Source organism: Spermophilus citellus, assembly GCF_964194105.1.
Source record: "Spermophilus citellus genome assembly, chromosome: 13".
Taxonomy (NCBI): Eukaryota; Metazoa; Chordata; class Mammalia; order Rodentia; family Sciuridae; genus Spermophilus; species Spermophilus citellus.
Window position 1 is genome coordinate 14,604,056 of NC_138193.1, and position 25,144 is coordinate 14,629,199.

The 25,144-nt window shown below is 41.1% G+C and overlaps 1 protein-coding gene across 2 annotated transcripts in view; it reads right to left on the minus strand.

Annotated features, from left to right (window-relative positions):
• Window positions 1–207: 207 nt before the first annotated feature.
• Window positions 208–25,144, minus strand: part of ANAPC1 (anaphase promoting complex subunit 1) — an 85,627-nt gene continuing 60,690 nt past the window's right edge. Inside the window, exons 33-48 of one of the 2 annotated variants that reach the window (XM_081265012.1) lie at window positions 24,159–24,237; window positions 23,211–23,285; window positions 19,866–19,942; window positions 19,071–19,161; window positions 18,888–18,941; window positions 17,775–17,968; window positions 16,565–16,651; window positions 14,388–14,505; window positions 13,229–13,306; window positions 12,817–12,884; window positions 11,683–11,821; window positions 9,915–10,001; window positions 8,594–8,689; window positions 8,260–8,458; window positions 6,552–6,686; window positions 208–2,653 (exon numbers count right to left, since the gene is read on the minus strand). In XM_081265012.1, the coding sequence (XP_081121138.1) occupies window positions 2,538–2,653; window positions 6,552–6,686; window positions 8,260–8,458; window positions 8,594–8,689; window positions 9,915–10,001; window positions 11,683–11,821; window positions 12,817–12,884; window positions 13,229–13,306; window positions 14,388–14,505; window positions 16,565–16,651; window positions 17,775–17,968; window positions 18,888–18,941; window positions 19,071–19,161; window positions 19,866–19,942; window positions 23,211–23,285; window positions 24,159–24,237 (1,693 nt within the window). In that variant the 3' untranslated portion in view covers window positions 208–2,537. The remainder of the gene's footprint in view (window positions 2,654–6,551; window positions 6,687–8,259; window positions 8,459–8,593; window positions 8,690–9,914; window positions 10,002–11,682; window positions 11,822–12,816; window positions 12,885–13,228; window positions 13,307–14,387; window positions 14,506–16,564; window positions 16,652–17,774; window positions 17,969–18,887; window positions 18,942–19,070; window positions 19,162–19,865; window positions 19,943–23,210; window positions 23,286–24,158; window positions 24,238–25,144) is intronic. The other variant, XM_081265011.1, reaches the window with a different exon arrangement.

Here is a 25,144-nt window from a genome sequence, read left to right on the forward strand (position 1 = left end):
ACCCATTAACTACAGAGGCAAGGCTGGCCTTCACACCAGCATGTGGGAGTAGAAGTGGGAATTAAGATAGCTGTTTTTAGACTTTGAGTTTAGTGTAAAGTGTTTATTTAAAAATGCCAATTTTGTGTTATACCACACAAAACAAATATTTTCAGTTAAAAGAAAAAACTTGGAAGATATCCATTATAATGTGACCGAAAAGGCAACACACAGACCAATACAGTGAGTCTAACTCCAAGAAGTTACATGAAGAGGGCGTTCATTTGTCTGCTTCTCTAACATGTTCATAAGCTCTGCCTGGCACCGTCCTTCCACTGGGACACTGGGCCTTACTGCCTGAGTCTCCTGGGCTAAGGCAGGTGGTGGTGGTAGCTCAGGGTGGGGAGTAGGCAGGGGCTCAAGAGCCCAGCCTGCTGAGGGCAGCAGGTCTGGTGTCTCTGCCTCAGACAGCCCCTCGAGGGAGGAGCACAGGCATCGGCGCCCACCTGGGAAGGAGGACCTGTCCCAATGTGCGCTTGCTTTTTCAGTTCCGGCTGCCTACGGAAGTGGTGACTCGTATTCCTAGCTACGTACATCAGGTAAGATGGACAGAGAGTCACTGAGGAGCAGGAGTCACGCAACAGAGACATGGCTGCTACTCCACCTGCCTCGCGGCCCATCGACCAAGGTGACCAGCTGGCTTCCAGCCTTAATTGAGGTGACGTGGGCCACTTCAGCACCCAAACCCTTCCCCACCATATGGGCTTCTTCAGCACCCCCACATGCCTCTCAGGAGGTTTAACTTTCTGGACGTGAGACTTTTCGAGTCTCGTAGAAAGCTGAAAGTGACCTGTGAGGATCCTCATGTGCCTGCTCAAGGGCAAGTGCCGGCCATCTCCTCGGCAGGCCCAACGATGCTGTGGCCACACCTTCTGCCGCCTCGCTCTGTCCCCTCCGAGTCCATATGTATCTAAATATGAAACGCTTCCCAAGTCCTCCCACGGTGAGAGAAAAGCACATCACCTGCCAACCACTGCGAGTAAAGGGGGGAACTGTTGCCTGGGAGGTGCCTCAGTTTTTTTTCATTGCTGTGGATACAACCCAGGGCCTTGAGGGTGCTAGACAAGTGCTCCCTGGGTTATTCAAATCTTGACTCAGATGGAATTTTCCTAATTCAACACTTTTTTATGTAACTAGAAGAAGAACTGTTTAATCGTGGAGGGCAGCAAGTCTTGCCCCAGCAGTCAGCCCATCCTTCCCATGATTCACTCCGGAGCAGGCTGCTGGGCAAGGGGAGGACGCTTGGCCTCTGGCTGCAGCCCTTCAAGTCCAGCTCCCCCTGCGGAGGAAAGCAGCACACAAGATTTTGGGAAAATCTCAATGGAGACATTCTCTTTTGCTTTAATATTTATTTTTAGGCTTAAACATCACAATTCAGGATATGGAAGAAATGTGAACTCAATGGGTGACATCTTGCAGCTTCCAGCTGCCACATGGCCCTGGCCACTCCAGAAGCCTGGGGCCTGGGCAGAGTCCAGCAGGGAGCTCCTCCCCCTGGGTCAAGGCTGGGAGCAGGAGACGTGTGTGGCACACAGACATTCTCTAAATCCTGTGCAGAATGTTTTCTTTTAAATATCATTTCTGAAGACTCCTGGGTCCTGGACATTTCATATTTCAGCTACTTAGAGAAGGCTTCATATATTGGTCTGCTCGGGCTGTCACAACAGAGGAGTACACATTGGGGGTGGCTCGGGCGTCAGAAATCCATTACTCAGAGCTGTGGAGGCTGCAAGTCCGCGATGAGGGAGCCAGCAGAGGGGGTCCTAGTGAGGGCTCCTCTGACGTGCAGGCGGCCTCCTTCTTGCTGTGTTCTCAGATGGTGTGGAGAGCAAGGTCTCTCTCCTTTTTCCTGAGGTCACAGTTCTATCAGAGCAGGGACCCACCCTCATGACCTCACTTAGCCTCAGTTACCTTCTACAGCCTTCTCTCCAAGTCCCATCACTCTGCGGTGAGGACTCAACATGTCACCTGGGCCACCATTCAGTCCACAGCACTTCCCATCCGCAAGTCTTATCGTAGCTCCTGTGAGAGGTGTCACACCAAAAGAATGTCTCCCACCATTCCGGGAAGAACAACCTTACTTTAGATGGGACACCTGTGACATTTCAGGGTATGTTAAAAGCTCTTTTAGGGAAGTAGAAAGTCAAACTTTACCACATAGCTTTTGTTAAAACTTTACATTTTTGAGCACCAACACTTCACCCAAACCACCATAGTTCAAAGACTTTAAAACTAAAGCAATCATCAGGAGTTTTGAAAACCAAACAAAAACTTTATTTACAAAAGTAAATTTTAACTCACTTTTTTATATCATATAATGTTAACGCTGATAGCAAGATTCTCTGGAATATTTCAAACAGATTTTAAAATACAGTGAGGTGTGTTCAGGTTATTTCCCCTAGCTGTATTATAAAACTTAGAAATGCTTCTTTAGCTTAGACATTTGGTCACGTTGTGTGCAGAAGTCCCATTTCAAGGTGGGTTTATCCCAGACGCAGTCACATAACCATCGGCTGTGGATTTCCGAGGAGCAGAGGAGCCAACCTCAGCAAAGCACGCACCGGAATCTTCAGCTGCTTGGCTCTGAAGAGAAGTTCAGCAAAGCTCGTGCTCCCTGGAGAAACGCAAAGGGGAGGGTCACACCTGTCAACTCTAGCCACATGCCTCTGCCCAGGAAGCTTCCGAGACACCCTTGTGCTGAAAACAGGTGTTCCTCCCTCTGAAAACAATAGCCAGGGTAATACTCAAATTATGAATTTCCCTAATGCACTCTTATACAGAATTTGATATAAAAATTTAAACTTATCCATCCTACATTTCAGACAGTGGATTCTGTGAAATTATTAATAATAATTATATACAGTATTTAAATATAATTAGTAAATGCACCTGTCCACCTTCAATTACTATTTAAGTAACTTTATTTTACGGGTCCTGACAGTTTAACTAATTCCTAATCCAAAAACGGGATCCTTTTCCTAAAACAAGCACACAGATGGAGGACGAGCCTCAGAACCAGTTTAATGCCTCCTCCGCTAGAGAACAACCCTCCCGCTTGGTCCCAGAAAGCCTGCACAGCACTCTGGAGTGTGGCCAGAGTGCAGGGTCTTGGAAGCTGCCAGGTGATTCCACTGTGCAGCCCAGGTCTACAGCCAGAGAGGTCTGAGGGTGTCCCCTGAACGGCCCTAGCACCATCGTCCTCCAGCCTCCCTGCCACCAGTCCCAGTCCCAGGCCCTCCTGCCCGTCTTTTAGTGTGCCTTACAATTTTCTATTGTATGCCAGGAACTTCGAGCTTTGCTTTCCTGAGTGCTGGGTATTTCTGTATTACAGAATTTGTTCTCAAATAAAGTTAAATTACATGAAAATCAATAGGAACATCTGGTGTCATGCTTTTAAGAACTGCTAGGTGGAACCAAAATTCTGCTTAGGGTTACTTTTTCCCCTCACTGAGGCAAGTCACTGTTAAGCATCAGCCTAAGGCCCCTGGAGTTAGGGACCTGTGGGAACGGGCTTACTCCTGGCCCTGTGCACACAACTGCCAAGGTGCCCTCTAGTCCGCTTGGTCAGCTCCTCCCACCAGGCCTTCCTTCCCACGCAGTTTGACTGGTGAGTTCGGACTCTGGAGGGGCCCTCTGCCAAGTCAGGCATGCTCAGTGTGCAGCTCTTTCCTCTCGGGTCCCCACCTTGCAGACTCCCACTCCCCTGCTCCCCGTCCCCTGAGCTCCCATCCTCAACTCAGGGGGCTTCTGGCTCTGCCTGGGCTCCCTCTCCCTCCCCCACAGCGTGGAAACTCCCTTAAAGAGGTGAGTGGGGGAGTCACAGGGCTCCTCCTCGGCTTCTCATCTCTCCTCTCACTGTTCTTCTCTGTCTGAGATACATCCTCAATATGGATCACCCAGTACACTCTCTGTTTCAGCCAAGAGGGGAAAGCAGGTCCCTCAGCTCCATCCTAGGTTAAAAAGGAAGTCTACGCTCTAAAATGTTTTCCTTTTATTGTTTGACTATTACAGAGCTAGTGTGGATTCACTGTATTTTCTTTTGTATCACTGTGGGTTGGCATTCACCAACATTTTTCAAAATCGTTAGCCTCCATCTCTTCAATGTTGCTTCTTCTCATCCACCTCTCCTCTTACTCCGTGACCACAGCCACATGCGCTCGCTGGCTCTCCTTCACTGTGCTCCTCGCCTCTCACAGTCTTGTATTTCCCACCCTTTTCTCTGTGCCTCGACCTCTCTACCTTCCCCTCTTCTGTCATCCTCTTCATGGATCTCTCTCTCATATGCTCATTATCCCATATACTGAATTTGTAATTTCAGTATTCTATTTTTCACTTCTAGAACTTCTAATTAACTTTTTTATTGAATCTGGGTTTCTAGTGAAATTCGCTATCTTTCCCAATGTCCATTTTCTTGGAAATATTAGTCTTATTTGTTTTTTGCGTTTGCTGGTGGTACTGGGCATTGAAACCAGGGTTTCATGCACACTAGGCAAGAGCTCTAAGCCACATCCCCAGTCCTTCTTATTTTGAGACAGGGTCTCTCTAAGTTGCTGAGGCTGGCCTCCAGCTTGAGATCCTTCTGCCTCAGCCTCACGAATTGCTAAGATTATGGACATGCACCACCGTGCCCCAGTGGAAATATGAGTCTTAGTTATTTTAAGTCCCAGTCTGTTAACTCCTACATCTAGATCATATAAGGGCCTGTTTCTATCACCTGTTTTGTTTTTTTCTTGTTATGACTTATAATCCCTTATTCAACACTAAAGACTGTTTGTTAAAGAGGCTCTGGGTATTTTTTCCTAAGGAGGCTAGCTTTTCTCCCACCAAGCAGGGAGAAGCAAACAGCCTTCGTGGTTTTGCTCTTTGTCTGGACGGCATCAGTTTTACCTCCCCACAAGACCTGGATGATACCATTTCATGCAAAGGGCAGGCTGCACAGCAGAGCCACTTCCCTTGGCAGGCCTGACTGTGTCTCTCAGCACCATGCAGGTGCTAAAACACCTGTGCACATTTGTAGCCTTCTGGCTTCTGTTAGAGCTCCACAAGTCTGGCCCCAAGTGTACACAGGTAAAGATCTGGTGAGAGCCTCAAAGGAAAAGTGCTTCCAGGACCCAGCTACCTTTCCTTCTGTTCCCTCCCACCTCAAGTCAGGCTCCTAGACAATCATAAAGCCAACCTCCCGATCCTTGGCCCAGCAGCACTGCTCTTCTTGCCTGGGACTCCATTTCCTGTGCTGTGAGCTGGCACAGGCCGGGGTAATCCCAGAGTTCTCTCCCTGTGTGCCCCTCCTCAAGGACTTGCTTGAAGACTGCCTCTCAACCACGTCCTGCCAGCAAGGTCACGACCAGTTTCTTTAAACAGATATTCTGTCTGGCACAGTGACACACGCCTATAATCCCAGCGGCTAGGGAGGCTGAGGCAAGAGGATTAAGAGTTCAAAGCCAGCCTCAGGAAAAGCCAGGCACTAAGCAACTCAGTGAGACCTTATCTCTATTAAAATTCAAAATAGAGTGGGGATGTGGCTCAGTGGTCAAGTGCTCCTGAGTTCAGTCCCGTGTGTCACACACACACACACAAAAAAAGCAGCTATTCCCAATGCTTTGTCTAGCTTTTACATTTGTTTTTGTGGGAGAGTCAGTCCAATGAAAGCAATTTCATCATGACCATAACTAGACGCCTCCATAAAATGCATTTTCATCTGAGGTTTTCAAAACAGCAATAAACTAATAACATCATTAAATTTTAAGTGATTAAATGAAAACAGCTTTTGTGCTTCTAAAAATATTTTTTACCTTCAATTGAAGTGACAGCGATTTAAAAGTGATATCATACTTTATTATTCACCCCATTGGATAAACTTTGTGTCTGTTTCCATATTCTAAAAAATACAGGAGTTTTAATGCTATTAATTTTTTACACTCTCCAGCATAAGAAAACCTACACATAACACAATATGAGGTTCCTGTGAATTTTAAAACTTTATAATAGCAAAAGCTAAGATTATATAATTATAAAAATCTTAAAGACACAAAATCCTAAAGAAAATTTTAAAAACTTAAATTAAAAAAATCAACTAATAGAAGGGCTGGTTATGGCTCAGAAGTAGAGTGCTCGCCTGACATGCGTGAGGCTGGGTTCAATCCTCAGCACCACATAAAAGTAAAATAAAGCTATTGTGTCCACCTATGACTAAAAAATAAATATTAAAAAAGAGCAGTGTAGACTAATTTTAAAAAATTAACTAACAGGAATAACATGAACAGTTAGCGTATCAGTAGATAACGCTAGATACACTGATTGGCAGTTGTGTGGAAAGAATCCATCCTCTTCTCAATATAAATAGAAGTGCAGGTAGATGTAAAGAACATGTAGTTTTGTTTTCAGAAAAAATTCTCAATGATGACAAATGAAGCACAAATGAAGAGGAAGGCTGAACTGGAGAGAGTAGCTCACCACACAGCCCAAGCACACAGGGACTGGTGGCACAAGCAAGCAGACCGACACACACTTACCCTCCAGTCCTGCAGGCGGCAAGTGCCGTGGGGCAGGCACAGAGTGATAGACGAGGAAGCAGGCCAGCATGCTGAGCTCAGGCCCCTCCACCGGCTGCCCGCTGAGATAGGCCTGCACACACACGTCGCCCCCAGCTGTGAAGGAATGAGAGGGCACTGAGCTGAGGACACAACAGGGTGCAAAGGAGTGCCTTACTGCTTTTTCTTCAAGAACTCAGCTGGGCGTGGTGACGCACACCTGTGATTCTAGCTACTGGGGAGGCTGAGGCAAGACCAGTCTCAGCAACTCAGTGAGACCTGGTCTCAAAATACAATAAAATTAATGTAAAAGGGACAGAGAGTTAGCTCAGTGGTAGACGCTTGCCTAGTATGTGCAAGATTGGATCTCCTGTACTGCCAAAACAACAGGAGTTTTTCCTATGGTTCTCCATTAGAAAATGAACTCGCTCATAGTTTGGTAAATCAGAGTGGCAAGTGGAATTAAATGGAAGGTCAGAAGATGGTGAAGTCCACCCAATGCCCTAACAAATGGGACGGCCCAGGGCAGCACTTTAAGAAATGCTCCAGTCACTGCCAAAGTTTCACTGTGTTGTGTGATTTTTGCAAATCAGTGAACCTGGAAAGATTTAAGGGCCTGGTTCTCATCAATAGCATGGGTCTGCTACCAGTAATCAAATGCAAAACTCAATAAAAAGAAAAATATAAAATCTATGAAATAATTTGTGTATTTCCCCCAAAATAAGAATAAAAATGATTATTTTTAAAAAAGTTTTAAAACTATGTGATCTTTTAAATCCCAAGAGGAAAGCAAAGGGTGGATACAACTGCTAAACATGAACACCAGGAGTTTGAAACTGCTGCTCCCCATGTCAATTCCCCACAATGTGGTTTACCACTTGATTTTTCCCCCAGAAACTTATTTCCTAGAGGGATAGATTTTAACTGAATTATATTCAAACTCTTGGGTTCTACTGATAATTGATAGCATAAAGAATCAAGCAAGAATTGCTACTACTGATATTACTAGGGCCAGTATCAACCCAAAGCAGGTTGCTATCAGATATTCATCGGAAGCATATGAATGAACTGAATAGACTGAGAAGTTGGAGGAGTGGACTATGGAAAATCAATGCCAAGCTGCGTAACCAGAAGACACATCTCCACAAACACAGGGCCCATCGCCTGCCTCAGAATCAGAAACATGGCCAGTTATATGTGACAATACACCTTTCTGCAATCACAAGTCGGCGCTTCTGTGGCAAAAAGCCACTGTCAGTGTCCCTGGTGCTCACTCACTGGCTCACAGGAAGGTGAACAACATCCACTCAAGAAGCACATGTCACCTTCAAGTGTATGTGGGCTGAGACATGAAAAAGGAAGGCAGTGGCTGCTGGCCTCAGGGGGGAACAGGTTAACACCCACAAGAAGCAGAAGACAATGTCATCTGATGCCAGGGAGGATAAGACAAGGCCCCAGTGGTATTAAAATGCTGCATATACTCTCTGTAAAGTTTAAGGGAGGGCTGCATGTGTTCTCTAAAGTGGAAACAGACAATCAGAGTCTAACTCACCTCACTGGAAGGAAGCATCCCCTCTATAGGCATTCTGGCTAATACTTAGTGTATCCTACTTTCAATGAAAAACTGTCAGAAGAGGAAAGGCGGGGCCCAGCGTATTTCAAGCACACCAGGACACAATGCTGTCATTACCTTGCAGCCACTGGTCCAGGGTGCTATCAATAGTGCACTTCACCACGGGGAGGAATTCAGAGTGCATGAAGAGCCCCCGCTTGGGGTGGTTCTGCAGCCGCTCCTGATGGCTTCTGGAGCTGAAAAAGTCTAACACCAACTTGATCTGCCAGAGCTCTGATGTGTCAGACATCTCTTTTTTTCGAAGTCTTCTTATAGCCTGGAAGAGAGAAAAGGAACAGTGATCCGTTTCATGAAAAGGCAAAGTGATTTAATTGTCTTCCCCAGTGTGTAATACCACAGTCCTTTTTAAATGCAGCTCATAAGATCAGTAAAAGGCAGTGGGAAACTATACCTGATCCATTGCTATGTACGCAGGCAACATTTCTGGGGTCTCCTGAGTAACACATTCATAAAGCACTGAAGAAAAGAGATCCAGAATTTCCTGTTTCTGTGGAAAAATCACAAGTATTTTGTAGAACAAAGAATTTTCCAAAATCCACTCAAGAGACAACTGTACAACAACCACTATGGTCCACCCTTAATGTGCTTCAGTAAATGATACAACGGTAAGGTCTTTAAAACTCACAGGACAGGCTACACTCAAAATCAATGAAAAACAAACAAAATTAGGTCCCAAAGGATAGTGAAGGATAGCACATGCCTTGGAAGAGAATAATAGATCAACTAGGGCAAAAGGAGGAGGAGGAACATCAAAAAATCTGCTTTGGGTGGGCTGGGAAGACCAGGGTCCCAAGGGGAGCACACAGGGTCCAGAAGGTAGCATCAACAAAGACACAAGAGAAGACATTGCCCAGAACAAGTCTGGGGGAAGCAGGTTTGAAGGGCAGCTGGGGAAGGGCAGGCTCAAGCATTCTCAGAGACCTATGGCCTTTAGCGCACATCCCAGCCCTTCCTAGCATGTGATCCAGGGCACATGACATCTCTGAGAGGCAGTTTCCTCATCCCTAAACCCAGAGTAATAAAGTATCTACCCTCAGGGTCAGAACTAAGTAAGAAAACTATGTAAGTACTCAACAGAGTCCAGGATATAGTGAGAATTAGCCAATAAGAGGGAAGGTCACATCATTCAACTCTCAGAGCAACACTGCAAGGTGCACTCTGTTAGAATCCCAACTTAGACATGAGGAAATGATGTCTTAGAGAGACTGAGAATTTCCCCAAGGCCAAACACACACTTTAGACAACAGGCTTCAACCCTAGATCATCTGATTCTTACATCCACTCTTTCCCTGTTGGGATAGCGGGTCAAATCAGGGGCCACTGGGCACCCTTGATATTCTGAAGAGAACACTGTATTCCCAACAGAAAGAAAGGCTATAATATACACAGGAAACAAAATTAATGAAATTATATAAAAACAAAAAAGCTGGTAAACACTGGAAACAAATGAGTTCAGAAAAGAATATCCGAAATTACCACTCATCAAAACTGTGTCTGAGGAATGTTAACTGGTTTTTCTTATTAAGGTAGGAAGTTTATAATTATTTCTCCTGAATTTAATTAAAGTAGGGAACTCTACGATTGTCCAAAACCATCTGAGGCAAGTCATGGATCTCAAAGACAAATATGGCTCTTAGAGATGCTTTCTGTGGTCCCAGCTAGAAGTAACAACGGATTCTAGTTCCAGAGCTCAGCAACCACACAGTACTTACCTGGCCCATGTTCACAGTTGGTTTGCAGAAATATTCAGCAAATGACAGAAGGGCTGCATCAGAAGTGAATGCTGAAATTGTTTCTGGCTAAAGAGACAAACATCAACATAAGTGAGATAATAAAAGATCATTTTCCTTTCTGCTCAAATCATAAGAACTCTGCTCTCCTGCCTCATAGTGTCTACACAGAAGCAAGATGGTGCCAACTTTGCTAGAGCTTCCTTAGCCTGTTCCATTAAGAAGGCACACAAAGCCTTCGGCCCACTGGTTTATCAAAAGGCCAATAATAGGCAGGTCTTCTATTTTGTACAACTCCCCTGAAAAAGGCTTCCCTGTCCTTTATCTAATGCACAAGACTATTTGACACTGGAAAATGAGGAGGAGGAACACTGAAATAAGCCAGTCACAAAAGGACAAGACCACAGGATTCCACTTATCTGAGGTACTTGGAATAACAAATATCAAAGATGAAAGCAGAAGGGCGGCTGTGTGGCAGGGAGAAGGGAAATGGGGAATCTAAGGTCTGAGATTGAATGTGGAATATGAAAGTATAGCTATTTTCCACCGGGGTCCGTATTTTATTTCTGAACTCCCATCAGTCAAGAAGTTGAGATATCTCTTTGTGGTTTTGCTTTATTTTTTCCCAGTGCTGGGGATCAATCCCAGACCCTGTGCATGCTGGACAAGGGCTCCACCCTTTTATATTCTTTTATATTATATTCTTTATTTTATATAACTTTTATATTCTTTTTCCACTGAAATTCAAATCTTAACTTCAAATTTACAATTCTTTACAAATTGGATTAGTCTCTGAGATAGAGAGCCTAACTTAAACTTTGTAAGATTGCCTCACAGACAACCTATTAAATATTGCCAGACAAAATTTGCTGATGTCAACCCTGGGAACTATTTACAGATTTAAATCCTGGTAACTATTATAAAAGCTCTATCAAAAATAATTAACCTAACATGAAATGTGAATGGAATTAAAATAAACTACTTTCTCCTTACTTGGAAGAAGAAAGAATGCTCATTCAATCCTCTGGCTGCCATGTAGCTGGTTGACCTGACAAGTCCTTGCTTATACATAATTAGGGTCCTGGCTATATTGGACTACGCATCATGAGCAAGAACATACTTGCTCCTGGAATTTCTAAAAACTGGGTTTAAATTCAGAGATTTTAATGATTATGAACAAATTTCTAGTGTAGGAAACCTCAAGTTCAGAATGTAGAACAGATACACACTAAACCTGTCACAGGGATGAAAGTATGCATTCATTCTTTTATTTAAACCATTTCTTCATTTTAAACTTCATTTAAACTTCATTTTAAACTGTACTGGCAGTTAAGTAGTAGGGAAATAGTAACATAAACTAATAAAAGAAGCCTATTATATCTGTCATCATGTGATCCTCACCAAGATCTAAGAAACAAATGATGGTTTAAAAATGGAAAATAATAATTGCTAGCTTACAAAAATCTCTTATTTTTGCTATGAATCAAGTAAATATTCACTGACTTGTGGGATTTTTAATAAAATTATCGAACTAAATTATAGTACTAAGATATATTGTGACTGTCCTTGCCACACAATGCAAGTCTTACTTAGAGTACTGACTGACCCTATTTTATTAAGGCCATCAGGTAAAACAGCAAAGGAACCCAACATTAATCAGACATCACAACCTGCAGCAACAAGAAGCTAGTGGGACTTGGAACTATTTCCTCCTGTCTTTTTACCAATTGCTTTTACCAATCGGTTCTACCTTGAAAGCACGGGCTTCAGAATTCCTGTTGGCAACAGTCTGGGCCAACAAACTTTGCCACCCCATCGGATCTTCTTTGTAGGAGAGCTGACCTGCACGGAGCTTAACGTATAAGACCCCATCCTTGGAAAGAATAGACCTAAAAGAAAAAGGCGAACTTACTATAAGGCACTATTGGCAGTTCATGGCTAGAAAAACAGTGTTTTCCAATGTCACATTTACAGGAGAGGAAGTCTACCATCCCCCACCAAATCCAATGGTGATTTACTGTCTCTAACTTAAAACAGCCCTCAATAGAAGGCCTGAAATAGAGTCCCACCTCCCTTCCTGCCTAGTCACGGAACCTGTCAAAGGAGAAGGCATCTTCATCATCTGTTGCAAGAGGAGCTTCAATGGTGGTATTTTAACTAACACTTCCTGGTGTTTCCCATGTCCCTTACCACTATGTATGGAATACACGTGCATTTACTCATTGCTCTGCAGCAGAGAGGAAATAATACTACAAATCTAAAATCATAAAAACACAAAAGCCAGTTACTGTATAGAGTGGGAAAATAAAAATGGGACAAAACTGAAAAAAAGAATGTTACATTACTTAATTTTCTGGATATTTAAAAGACTTATACACTACCTAAGTTTTAAATTATTAACAGTCTGAGCAATTCCTTGCATATGACTATTTCCACCTCAAAACAATCTACTATAATTTTAAATTATGAGAATATTCTAACAAGAGAATAGTAAAGAGGCACAACAGGAAAGACATGTGGGACCATCAGCTGTCATGACAAAGTCCCCTCTGTGGACATATGTATCAGCCTTACTTCACTAAACTAAATCTTTCACTAATGTACCAAGAAACAATCCATTTGCTGTCTCAAAGTCAGTTCAAGTTTCTCAATGAATAAATATAAATATTTAGGGCTTTATTCTGAATTAAAGTCTTCACTTCCTAATGCAAACTCTATTATCAAAGATTAAGACCACTTCATACGATACCTACCCTACACACTATCTTGGAAGAAATCAAAGGGTGATCACACTCAGACAACGATCTATAATTTATACCTCCCTACATTTCTGTTCATTTTCTAAAAGGTATATTTTGAGAAATTCAAAATTCAATATACTTACTTCAAGTGCTGTGTTCCCTTGCTTAAATCTATGAGCAGTTCCCAGTATCTTGGGCCTTTAACTTTAATCTGTCAAGATAAATGTAAACACAGTCAGTCAAAAACTGAAAAAGTGCTCGTGTTATCAACTGAAATCCATGCTTCTCAGAGGACATCCTAACTCAGTAGGAGGAGACACTGAGGTCAACCTGACATGGCAAGTGGGTCCCTTCTTGAGGGCACCGAGCCTACTGGGAAAGCTCTCCGAGACAAGACCTCTGTTCCTCATGACTCTCTCCCCTGCTACACATAAGCCTCTGCCCTGCTCTAACCAAACACAAGGAGGGCAGAGGCTTGTGTGTAGTCACTGTTAATGTGACACCCCTCTTGAATTGAACCCTTGGACAGACGTCCCTAAGTCACACCCAACTGACCTGCTTTAAAAGGTGGAGTTCTGGAAGAAGGGTCGGAGCCATCAGTTCTTCTTTGGTTTGTTCATACCACTGAGTGCCCTTTACAAAGATAAAAGTACAGCCGCAGTTTACCCAGTGGTCAGCAGAAACTCCAGAGGAATCATCTACAGTCCACACCTCCCCTTCCCTGCAGACTGTACAGAGACCACCAAATGGCCTAAAATCCTCTCTGGTACTCAAGTCTTAGGGAATGAGTCTCAGTTCCTCTACAGGGCATGTGTCACTTCCCATGATATCAAGCTCTGCCCTTCACAGCCAGCAGCATGAGGGGCCACACTGGCAAGGCCTCTGGGTTTATGCACATGTTGTCCCCTGTGCTGAAAAGAAGCCCCATTCTCCTGGCACATGTCCACTATGACAACTGCCCCAACCACCAGAGCAGGACAAGGACACTTCACCTCTGTACTCTGTAAATCCTCCCATGGTCACACCCTATTCTCAGTGCACCCTTGTCTGGCTCATCAAGGCACAGAAGCTCCTCAGGGAATATGCCAATGCCACCTAGCTCGGTGTTGACACACAGAAGGAACTGAACAATTTGCTGAAGGAAGGATATGTGACTTGCAACCTATTCATGCATCAAAATAAAAGATCACTCATCAAATATACAACTTTGAGTTTTCAAGTGCTCAGTCAACAAATCTAAGAATAATTCTAACCCAATCATACACTACCCAAGTAGTCTTTCAGACACCACTATAAGCCATGTACAGTTACCAGGAACATTTTTAAACTGTAAGTTTCAAGGACAAAAGATAGCTGATGGTGCCTGGAAAAGTAACCCAGGGACTGTAAATGAGCGTCCATGTGCTGGCGGGTTGCACAAGAACTTGAGAAGCTTAAATTGGGGGTGGGAGTGTTAACAAAGGACTGAGTTTTTGTGCTCTACCACTGAGCTACACCCCCAGCACTTTTTGAGATAGGTTTTTGCTAAGTTCCCACGTCTGGCCTCAAATTTGTGATTCTTCTGCCTCAGCCTCCAAGTAGCTGGGATTTGAGGCGTGCATCACTGCACCAGGCAAGGTGCAATTTTTATGAGAGTTCAACTCCCTACTATCACATTTTACTAAATAACACTTTTGAACCATTCTGACCTGCCCAGATGGATCACAAAAATTACCTTGTAAGTGACCTCTAAGAGGGCGTAGCAGGGCGTGTTCGTGTCCACATCCACCGGCACCAGAAGCCTGGGCTCTGCAGCCAGCACGTAGAGGTGCCGCAGAGCCTGGAGATGATACCTGCACAGAAAACAAAAGGGATGCCCAAGATGGTGGGGCCCGTGGGCTACCAAGGACAGAGCTGCAGCAGACCTTCAAAGGAAGAGCAATCTTGACGGAAGATGACAAGTTTAGTAAAAAAGTAATGGAGAAGGTCTCTTTTAAAAAGCATTACATGATCCATGACCCAAGATTTCTTTACCTGAGTTACCAATTACAACATTTTGCAGGAAAATATTCATTAACGAATACTGATAAAATAGGGGCTGGGGTTGTGGCTCAGTGGAAAAGCACTCGCCTAGCATGTGCAAGACACTGGGTTCCATCCTCAGCACCACATAAAAATAAATAAAATAAAGGTATTGTGTCCAACTACAACTAAAAAAAATTTTTTTAAATTAAAAAAAAATACTGATAAAATACTTGACCACTGATAAAAATCTGTCCCTCCCAAATAGCTCTCTCTGCTTGACAGGTACCTCCATTGCCTTCTCAGGGATTTACTTCCAGTTCTTTTCTCCTTCTCCTTTTAAGTGTTGGTAAGGAAGAAGGATCATTTTCTCAGAGTGCAAAGCTCTTGTACATATACACACCCTTGAAATACACAGTACAACAAAAATTGGTAGGTCAGATAATGGCACAGAGAGAGAGAGAGAGAGAGAGAGAGAGAGAGAGAGAGAGAGAGTGTGTGTGTGTGTGTGTGTGTGTGTGTGTGTGTGTGTGTGTGTGTCGGGGAGAGAGTGTACTTTTTGAGTTTTTAAAAAAATTTTTTTTCAACTTTAAAATTTACATTTTTAATATAAATACTCAGCTTTTATGTTTATAGATCCCACAGAAGAGTAAGAAAATGAAACTTCAAGATTTTTTTTAATTCTTTTTTTTTTAATTTTTAATATTTATTTTTTAGTTCTCAGCGGACACAACATCTTTGTTGGTATGTGGTGCTGAGGATCGAACCCGGGCTGCACGCATGCCAGGTGAGCGCGCTACCGCTTGAGCCACATCCCCAGCCCGAAACTTCAAGATTTTAAAAATTATAAATAGCCTCCCTCTTCCTACCCAGATCTACCCACTCTGTAAGTCCACTAAAAATAAACCAATAAAGGTAAAAATGTTTATAAACTACATGAAGATTCTTGATGCTTATCACTAAATTCCTTCTTTTAAAATAGCTAACCCAACTATCGTACACTACCCAATAAGACTTCAGCAATTCAGATGAGATCAGGCACATTCAGGGTGGTATGGCCGTAGACAGACTTCATCAATTCCAAAAAAAAAATCTTTCCTAAATGGCAGACACAAGATCCCAGAGTTATATGAACTTCATACTTATGCTTGGCTTATCAACAGACTTGGGATCTCAGGTCAGGACACTTTCCTAAAACAGCTGTCTTTTCTTCTATCGTTGGTTATAGGATATGCTCTAGTTTAAAATGATGCTTTAGGTGACTACAGTGAGTGCCCCTGACCCCTCTCTCTCTACCACCAGAGGACTGCTCCTGACACCTCTCTACCACAGGATGAGTCTCTTGTCCCTTCTCTAGGCAGAACAGGGGGTTAAGCAGAGTGGTTATCTGAGATGTCACTTTTAAGAAGCTGTTTTCCTCCTTTCCCCATACACAAGACATCCGCTAATTGGAAATTTCTGGGGAAAATAAAGTGTTTGAGCTATAAAATGCAAAAACTTTTGTTATCATTTTACTGCTTCTTAGAATTAAATTATTACAGCAAAAAAATGTGCAAGAAAATGCACATCTCTTGACTACTATCCTTTACTTGATGAGTTCCTCTCTACAAAATTTTACTTTGCTTGGCCTATTTATGGGTTCCAAACAGTTTTACAGGTTTCAGAAGGATGTAGACTGGCCAGCCATTCAATGTCCAACTCCTGGAGGACTTCTGGTCTGACACTCTAAAGAAAAACTTCTTTAAAGATTTTGCCACAGAGAAAATTGGCAAAGTGTAAGAACAGAACAATGCAAACAATGGAACAAGTTTCATGAAACCAAATACAACCAAATTAATCCCTCATAGAACCAAAGGAACATCACCTGGAAGACAGAATCCCTAGACTCACCGGTTGTCAGTGCTGTGAGCTGGGAAGTGCGGGTAGAGGGCACAGAGGAGTGCAGCAATGGAAGAGTTTGATGTGCTCAGAGAGTACCTGCAGAGCAAATTCCATAGGGGCAGTTAATAATTTTCATGCACATATTTCAAAGGCACTGTTGAGAATGAGGAAACCAGGGTATTATGACAAAGCACACAGGTAAGGAGCCTTGATAAATATAGGTGTGTCAATGTACAAACGGCTCACTTTTCAGTCAGTCCTCAAATCATTTCAATGTCATGTAGTAAGTACTTCAAGTAAAAACAACATCCTACATTTGTTCGATCCAACCTCAGAATTAATAAGCAAGGTTTTAACCTACAATAGCTTAGCAATGAGGACCAGGAAGTGATCCTAGAAGTTATAAATATTCAAAGTCATGTGTTAAGCATGCTACCTTCTTCTTCCAGTTCCTGGCTTTTTAAAATAAAGGGCTTTTTACTAGGTACTTAAACATTTTTCTTCTGTTTCTGTAAAGCATAAATATTCCTTTAGAATGATAAATGTTGTTAAAGAGTACAAGTAATCATTTGAAACCAAAGTCACTAAAAAAGCAGAAGCAGAGTGGGAAGATCTACTCAATACAGAAACTGAGCCAGCAGTCAGGTCATGTGGAACAATGGCAGAAGACAGTAAGGGCATAAGATAAAGCAGAGGCTTACTTCAAAAGGAAAAAGTTTTTTTCATAAATCATGTACTGAGACGAGTTTTTATTGCAACATCTCTTTAAGTGTTCTTAATTCTAAACAGTTAAAAGAAGACAATTACATAAAACTTTTTAAGAAAACTTTCACACCTTCCTGGTAATCTTTATTGTTTGTACTCCCAGAAAGGTGAGTCAATGGCAGGCTGGGTCTCTAAAGGGGAAAGCCCATGTCCTGTAGGAACTGTAGCAGCTAGAGCTAGAGCTACCAGATGAAGGCATGCACACATTCACAGACTGGAGACTTAAGACTGGCACAGTCCAATTGCCCTAAGAGTGATGCACATGATCCGTGAATATCAATCAATATTTTGTCAGATCATCTAGACTGGAACATGACAAATTTCAACATTTATATATGAAAAAGCAAAGAGCCAAGAACAGAAAATTATACTTTCGAAAAAGAAAATTCAGGTCAACTTTATAGACCTCACTCATGAGATCTTTTTATTGAGGAAAAAGTACATGTTCATTTACCTTCCTCCTCCCAAAAACAGAAGCCCAAGGGCCATGTGGTGGGCTAAGTGAAAGCCATAGTTCATTTCACCTCCTGTCTTCATGTGCAAGAAGCGACAAAGCTGCAGAACCTTGAGGTTCCCTGAGCCAGCCATCACCATGGAGAGGGATAGCAGCACCACACTCAGGCAGGTCTCTAGGTTGTAAGGGCCTGTCTGATGACAAGAGATGGTGACATTGCTACACCTGCATTACATTTCCTATCACCAACACTAAACACACCGTCACTGGAAGGCTATCAGTGTTTGTAACTTTAAAGAAATTTGTAAGAACGAGTATTTCCACTGATTAAGAATTTAAGTTCAATATAGAACATTCAAAAAACTGAAGTGCCAAGAAGGAAATAATAATCACTTGGAATCCCATGACCCAATGAGAATTAGCTCTGACATTTTAGATTCATTTTTTTCTATACTTTTTCCTATATGTATATATACAAGGTACTTAAACAGTTTTTTGCTGTTTCTGTAAAGTACAAATATTCCTTTAAAATGATAAATTAAATGAAAAAGGCAAAAGTTAGCATCAAAAAAAATTAATAACTGCCCTACAGGATTTGCTCTGCAGTATCTCTGAGCACATCAAACTCTTCCACTGCTGAGTTTCTCTACGCCCTTTACCCAAACTTCCCAGCTCACAGGGCTGACAACCAGTGAATTTAGCCACTGCATAGGTCTGGGTGGTGTTCCCAGGAAATAAAATCTAGCAACCTTCTTGTCAGTAGAGCAGCAATTACACCAGAGCAACTGAATCTTCACCAAGTGCTGATCTTTTTAAAAAGTCATTCCCAACATTCAGTACTGAAAATGTGAGGAATGATCATCCCCAAGTGCCAGGGTCTTCCCTATCTATTCTCTCATCACAAAATCTAGATGCTGGTGCATCCTTCAAGGGTGATCATATTTTCACCTCATTAATATCCCAGAACAAAACTAAAACGATACACCACAGCCTGAAATTCCCCATTTCTAATTCGAACAGCAGACACATTTGACAACACTTAAGTACTTGGATTATCAGTGAATTTTCTTTGAGTTTTATTTTAGTCCCAAGAAAAATCATAAAAAGACTTACTACGGAAGCATTAGGTGCAGACAAATAAGTCATAAAATCTTTTGCAAATTTATGCTGGAGAAAACAAAAGAAAAATTCAACGTTAAAAGAAGCAACTTAAGACTCTGATTTAAAAAAAAAAAAAAAGAGAGAGAGAGAGAGAGAAATAGAGAACAGAACAGAGGACACCAAGCTACTTCTTACCAAACAGTTAAACGCTGATAAGTTTTCTGAGCCAGCAAATCGAAAACCCAAAGACAAACAGGCTCCTGCAATTATGTAGACATGTGCCTGCCTGAAAATAATAATGAGAAATTTAACTGTCATTCTCCTTTAAAAGCATTATTATCTATTATCTTGGGATAAAAGTCACAAACATCCTGTTGTCTAACCTAGCTCACATCCTTCTGGGAATGCTCAAGTGTGCCTGAACCAATCAGCAGGTTCTGTGCAGCTGTTCCCAGAAGCACCACATGAACCTTACTGATGAAGTGTCTCCCTCTTGCTTACTGTTTCATATGCCGCAGAAACAGAATTTTAATGAACTGTTGCCAATTTAAATGGAAAGAATGAAAGAAGAGCAGGTACAAGTTAAATCTCCAATCTTGTTTCCTGAGGGACAGATAAGAGCTCTGCATTCAGAGCAGGACATGGTGGCACACGACTAATCCTAGCAGTCTGGGAGGCTGAGGCAGGAAGACCATGAGTTCAAAGCCAGCCTCAGCAACTTAACAACACCCTGTCTCAAAATTTAAAAACCTAAAAAAGACTGGGGATGTAACTCAGTGGTTAAGGGTCCCTGGGCTCAACACTCGGCACCCATCCACGCACCCACCCTCCCAAAAAGAGCTTCTATATTCAGAGAGTTAAAAAAAAAATTAACTTTGTGAACATCTGATAAGCAAAAGCTCTCAGAGACAACAGTATTACTATTAGGACATTTCAGTTTATTTATTTGATAGATGCTAGGACAGTTAATTTGTATTATACATTACTTACGACAAAGTTTCCAAATTTAGATCCTCTGAACAAGGCAATTCAATTTCACTCAGAGAGATACTATTTTCTCTTATAATCTGTCAAGACAGAAAGCAAGAGTACTTGAACGTCATTGTCCTAGTTACAAATATTTAATAATTTGAAGAACACTATACTGCTCTTGGTGGCTGTATTTACATAAAACAAGCTTCACCAAACCATTGCATTCAAAGGTCCATATTTTATTCACATTAAACACAATCATATTTCAAATCTAAAATGGAATAAGAATTGAATAAGACTGAACAAATATAAGCAAGAAGACTTAAGTATATTCAGAATTAATATAGTAATAACAACATTTCACACAGTCAACTAAAACACAAAGATGATGGCTATAGAACTAGGGCAGGGATGAGGGGAGATGGGAAGAAGAAAAAAGCCACTGGAGAGAAATCCAACCAGACACACTCCTTCATGGGATGCTTGTGGTACCAAGCCTACCTGCCCAGAGGGGAGGCGACTTGCTGGGCTCATTATCAGGGCTAAACCACACTGTCAACATGCTCAAGCAGACACCCCTTTCCTTTCAGTAGAGGGAGTGAATAATTTATCAATAACACGACACAGAATATCTACCTTTAACAGCCAAGAACAGATTTCATCTTTTACTCTGAAAAATTACAAATAGAAAAGGCTACATGTTCTCTAAATGCATGAAAGTACACAGAACATAAGTGAAACTGAAGATTTATTCTTTTAATCCTGTTCTGAAGACTGTTCAGGAGAATAACAATCAGGAATGCAATAAATATTCACAAGTCACTAACAATAGTCATCTATGGACTGAATATCATCAAAATGATAATCTGTCTTGACAGATTATAAGAGAAAATAGTATCTCTCTGAGTGAAATCGAATTGCCTTGTTCAGAGGATCTAATTTTGGAAACTTTGTCGTAAGTAATGTATAATACAAATTAACTGTCCTAGCATCTATCAAATAAATAAACTGAAAATCTGATATACCTTTTCTCCTACATAATCCCAATGAGACAAGCAATTATGTTAGCTGTATAATAAAAGCTGGTAACTTCTTCTCTCTTCCTCCCTTCCTTTATAGACTTTATTTTAAATTTTGAATGTTGGGCTAGGGATGTGGCTCAAGCGATAGCGCGCTCGCCTGGCATGCGTGCGGCCCGGGTTCGATCCTCAACACCACAAACAAAGATGTTGTGTCTGCCGATAACTAAAAAATAAATATTAAAAAAAAATTCTCTCTCTCTCTCTCTCTCTCTCTCTCTCTCTCTCTAAAAAACAATTTTTTTTGAATGTTATTTACTCAGAAATTGAGTGACATTCTAAGGAACTACACTACTCTGAAATGAGTTACTTGTACACACATGAATAACCTCATCTCAAGATTCATTCATACTGAAGTGTCTGCCCTCAGCATCACATGGTAACAGGAAAGCTCTACTTGGACAGCAGGCACTTCTAAGCTACTCTGAGTCTTCAAAATATACTCTGAATCTTCAAACATAACATGTACTGAGGAGCTTGAAGGCCTGACTCTGAATTCCGGCAGAGGCACCTACAAGCTCTGAGGCCACAGGCAAGTTTCTTGATGGCTCTGTGACTCATCTACAAATAAGCATAACAGTTGGTCCCACCTTTCTATGAGAATCAGACTACTTAATCCATGGAAAGCTCTTAAAATTAACACCTGGCACATAGTAAGTCCTTTGTAAGTGTTAGCTATAATCATTACTTCTATTAATCTGTACCACCCTTGGTGACAACATCACACTTACGTATCATTAAAGAACAGAGTTGGAAATAACTGGGGGGTAGGGAAGAGTCCTAAATCTGGTCCTTTGTCACCATTCTATGGTTCCCTAAAGTTAAAAACCAAAAAATCATAACAGATTTGAGTGGTCACAAGGAGACGTGTGATCACTTAAGAGCTGTGGAGCTAGAGATGCACATGAAACAAGAAAAGACCACCATACTCAAGTCCTGTACAGGGTCCAGTGCAAAAATCTGAAGCTCCAGAGTCCCAACAGCCAGGCTGCAGTCTTGTCCAGCCCCTCCTAGCTGGGTGACTCTGGATCAGCCTGGGCTTCCCAGCAACAGTGATATGCTGAGCTCTGGGGGCTGGGTCCTCGTTGTCATGAATGTTCATGAAAGCCTAAGGCACGAGAGCCAAAACCTGGAACCTGTCCAAGTGTCACACAAAAGAAAATGGAGAAAGAAATGGATAGAGGCATCCATGGATCACAGCTTAATAAAAAAGAAGCACTATTAACATACTCACCAGTGTCTCAAAAACATTCTGAGTGAAGCAAGTCTTTAGACAAAAAGGATGTACACTATACTTCACTAATGTAAACTTCTACATCAGTAAAAATAATATATTTTGGAGAAAAAGCAGAATGCTGGTTGTTGAGAATGGGGGTATGTGACAGGCTCAGGGAAGGGGAACAAGGGACACAGGCTTGTGTCCTCAGGCATATGCATTTGTCAAATCTTACCAGGGAGCACACTAAGATTTGTGCTCTGTAGGGTATATAAACTGTGTCTTGTAAGAAACAAAAATACTGACTCCTTTAACTAAAGAGAGAGAGAGAGAGAGAGAGAGAGAGAGAGAGAGAGAGCGCGCGCGCGCGCGCACGTGCACACATATTATAGGATATGCATACTCAATTATTCAGGAAAGTTCATTACTGCAGCTTTGAAATTCATACAAAAGTGACAGATTAGATAACGGAATAAATTATTAATTGTTGAATCTACTGGCAAATATGGATGTTCATATGAAGTTTTTTCAACATTTCTTTATTCTGAGATTTTTCTTATGAAAATATTAAGGGAAACAGACAATCTAGAATAATTAGATTTGTTTCAAAATACAAATGAAGTGAGAGACCACAAGAAATGAATAGCGAACTAAAGGAAACAGTTATAATATTTGATTCCAAGTTTTTACAAAGGGGCCTCTTTATTTTTAATTAATATACTTGGCTTATTTAATAAACATGCTATGAAATAATTCAAACAACTATAAATGATCCAAAATTTTTACCAGTTAAAATATCATCTTAGATAAATGTATGATTAGAACTGAAATTTCAAAATTCTTTTCTAGTATTTTGATTTTTTTAAAAAACCATAATTTTTAGGTATCTAGGGTCAAAAGGGAAGGCTAAGGTCTGTGGTCAGTACACACTTTCACAATGCAAGTTCTTCTGTCTTAACTGGATATCCCAGTAATCAATATTGCCTTCACAAGAAAAATTATTCTACAGGATTTTGGAAAATACCAATTTTATGCTATTAAAGGTTTACTATTTATTGAAGTACTTACTTGAGGAACATTGCTGTCAACCCACTTGGAATTTGGTAAAATATCATCCCACAAAATCAGGCATCGAGCAAGGGTCTTAAAAATGCATAACAGATAAAATTAATTAGAGCAGGCAAAGTTTATAGATTTTTTTTAACAGTAATAATATTTAAGAATCATTTCTAGTTGATGGCAACTTTGAAAAATAAGCATAGAGTATTAAGTTAGGCTACTCATTAAAATATTTAGCTCTTAAAGAAAAATTAAAATTGTACCAGTCATCATCAATATTTAGAGGAGTTAGAAAAGATTTTTAAATTGTTGTATAAAAGAAAAATCTCACAAGAGAGGAATCACAGCTCTGCCTACACACCATAATTCAAAAGATTTCACAGAGTAAGTTTAACATTAAAAAAAAAAAGACAAAAATTTTAGGCAACTGCAAAATTTTTACTGTCATTACACCCTTAACAATATTGTTACACTCTTAATAATTCAAAAATATATAAAAAATACAAAAGCTAAAAAAGTTCTAGTTACTTGCTGCTTTTTTTAATATTTATTTTTTAGTTGTAGATGGACACAATACCTTTATTTCACTTATTTATTTTTATGTGGTGCTGAGGATCAAACCCAGGGTCTCGCATGTGCGAGGCAAGCAAGCACTCTACCGCTGAGCCACAACCCCAGCCCTTACTTGCTGCTTTTTAAGGAAGTTTTGAATAATAATAATTCTATTACTATTAATAAGAGAAATGTCACATCAAGCATTATCAATGTGGTTGCCTTTCCTACAATTCCTAAAGCTATATTTGGGATATTTCAAAAGAACATTGCCAATCAGATATACATGATGAATTAAAAGTAAAAGGCTCTCTTGTCAATGCATTTATATCTGAAAGCTAAATTTGAAAAGCCTAAGTAAACTCCCCTCATGTCAACAGAAATGAAAAATGAAAATGCACATACCCTAAGTAAGAGAAATTCTGGTTTCACAAAGTCGAGCAAATACATAGTATCAGGAGCTCGGAGCCAGTCTGCGATGGATCTGTTGGTGGAGGTCCCAGCGGGGTTATGGTCAGATAGAGAGCAAAGGAATCAATCATCCTAAGAAACTTCAAAATGCTGCTTCCCACTCTTCCAGTGATCTTTTTTCCATAATACTTTCCACTCTCTAACCAAATATTTATTATGTATGTGTTGCACCTTCCAACAACCTAAGCTCCACAAGGGCAGAGGTTTTTAGTTTTGTTTTGTTCACTGAAGTATTCCCAGGGTCAAGAAGGCACTGATAGACACATTCACCTGAACAGAACATGAACAAGAATTTTGACCACTCTGTCAGTTCTCCATACTCTCACTCTTCTAAAGGGAGGAATTTTGAACACTGAAAAGTTTCATGCATCTTATTCTATTTTTTTTAAATGAAAAGACTTACACCATCATATAATGTGTCTCCTACCTAACTATATTACTCTCCTATGCAAATGTTAAAATAAATGTCAAAGGGCTACTTTTAAGTGTCAGCAACTAGCAGGGACTGAAAGGCAGGCTGTCTGGCAGTCAGCAAAGCTTCAGAGCTAAGCAGAATCATTTTTAAAAATGGTTAACCAGGAACAAATAATACTAAGTATTTCTGGCTTAACCAATCCTCACAATGATGTTCGAAAAGAACCTTTGACACTGTTTGTCAGTGACATTAACTACGAAACAGAAAAGAATAGAAATTGGCAGTTACATTCAGCCCTCTATATCCTTGGGTTCTGCATCCAGCTGAAAATATTCAGGAGTAAAAACCTACATCTGCATTGAGCATTTACAGTTTTTTGTTCTCGTGATTATTCCCTAGACAATTCAGTATAACAGCAATTTACACTGCCAATTCTGATTACTTACAGTAATCTAACCTACAGAATTTAAGAGAAGGAAAATCAGGTTCCTTTAGCAGAAAGAAA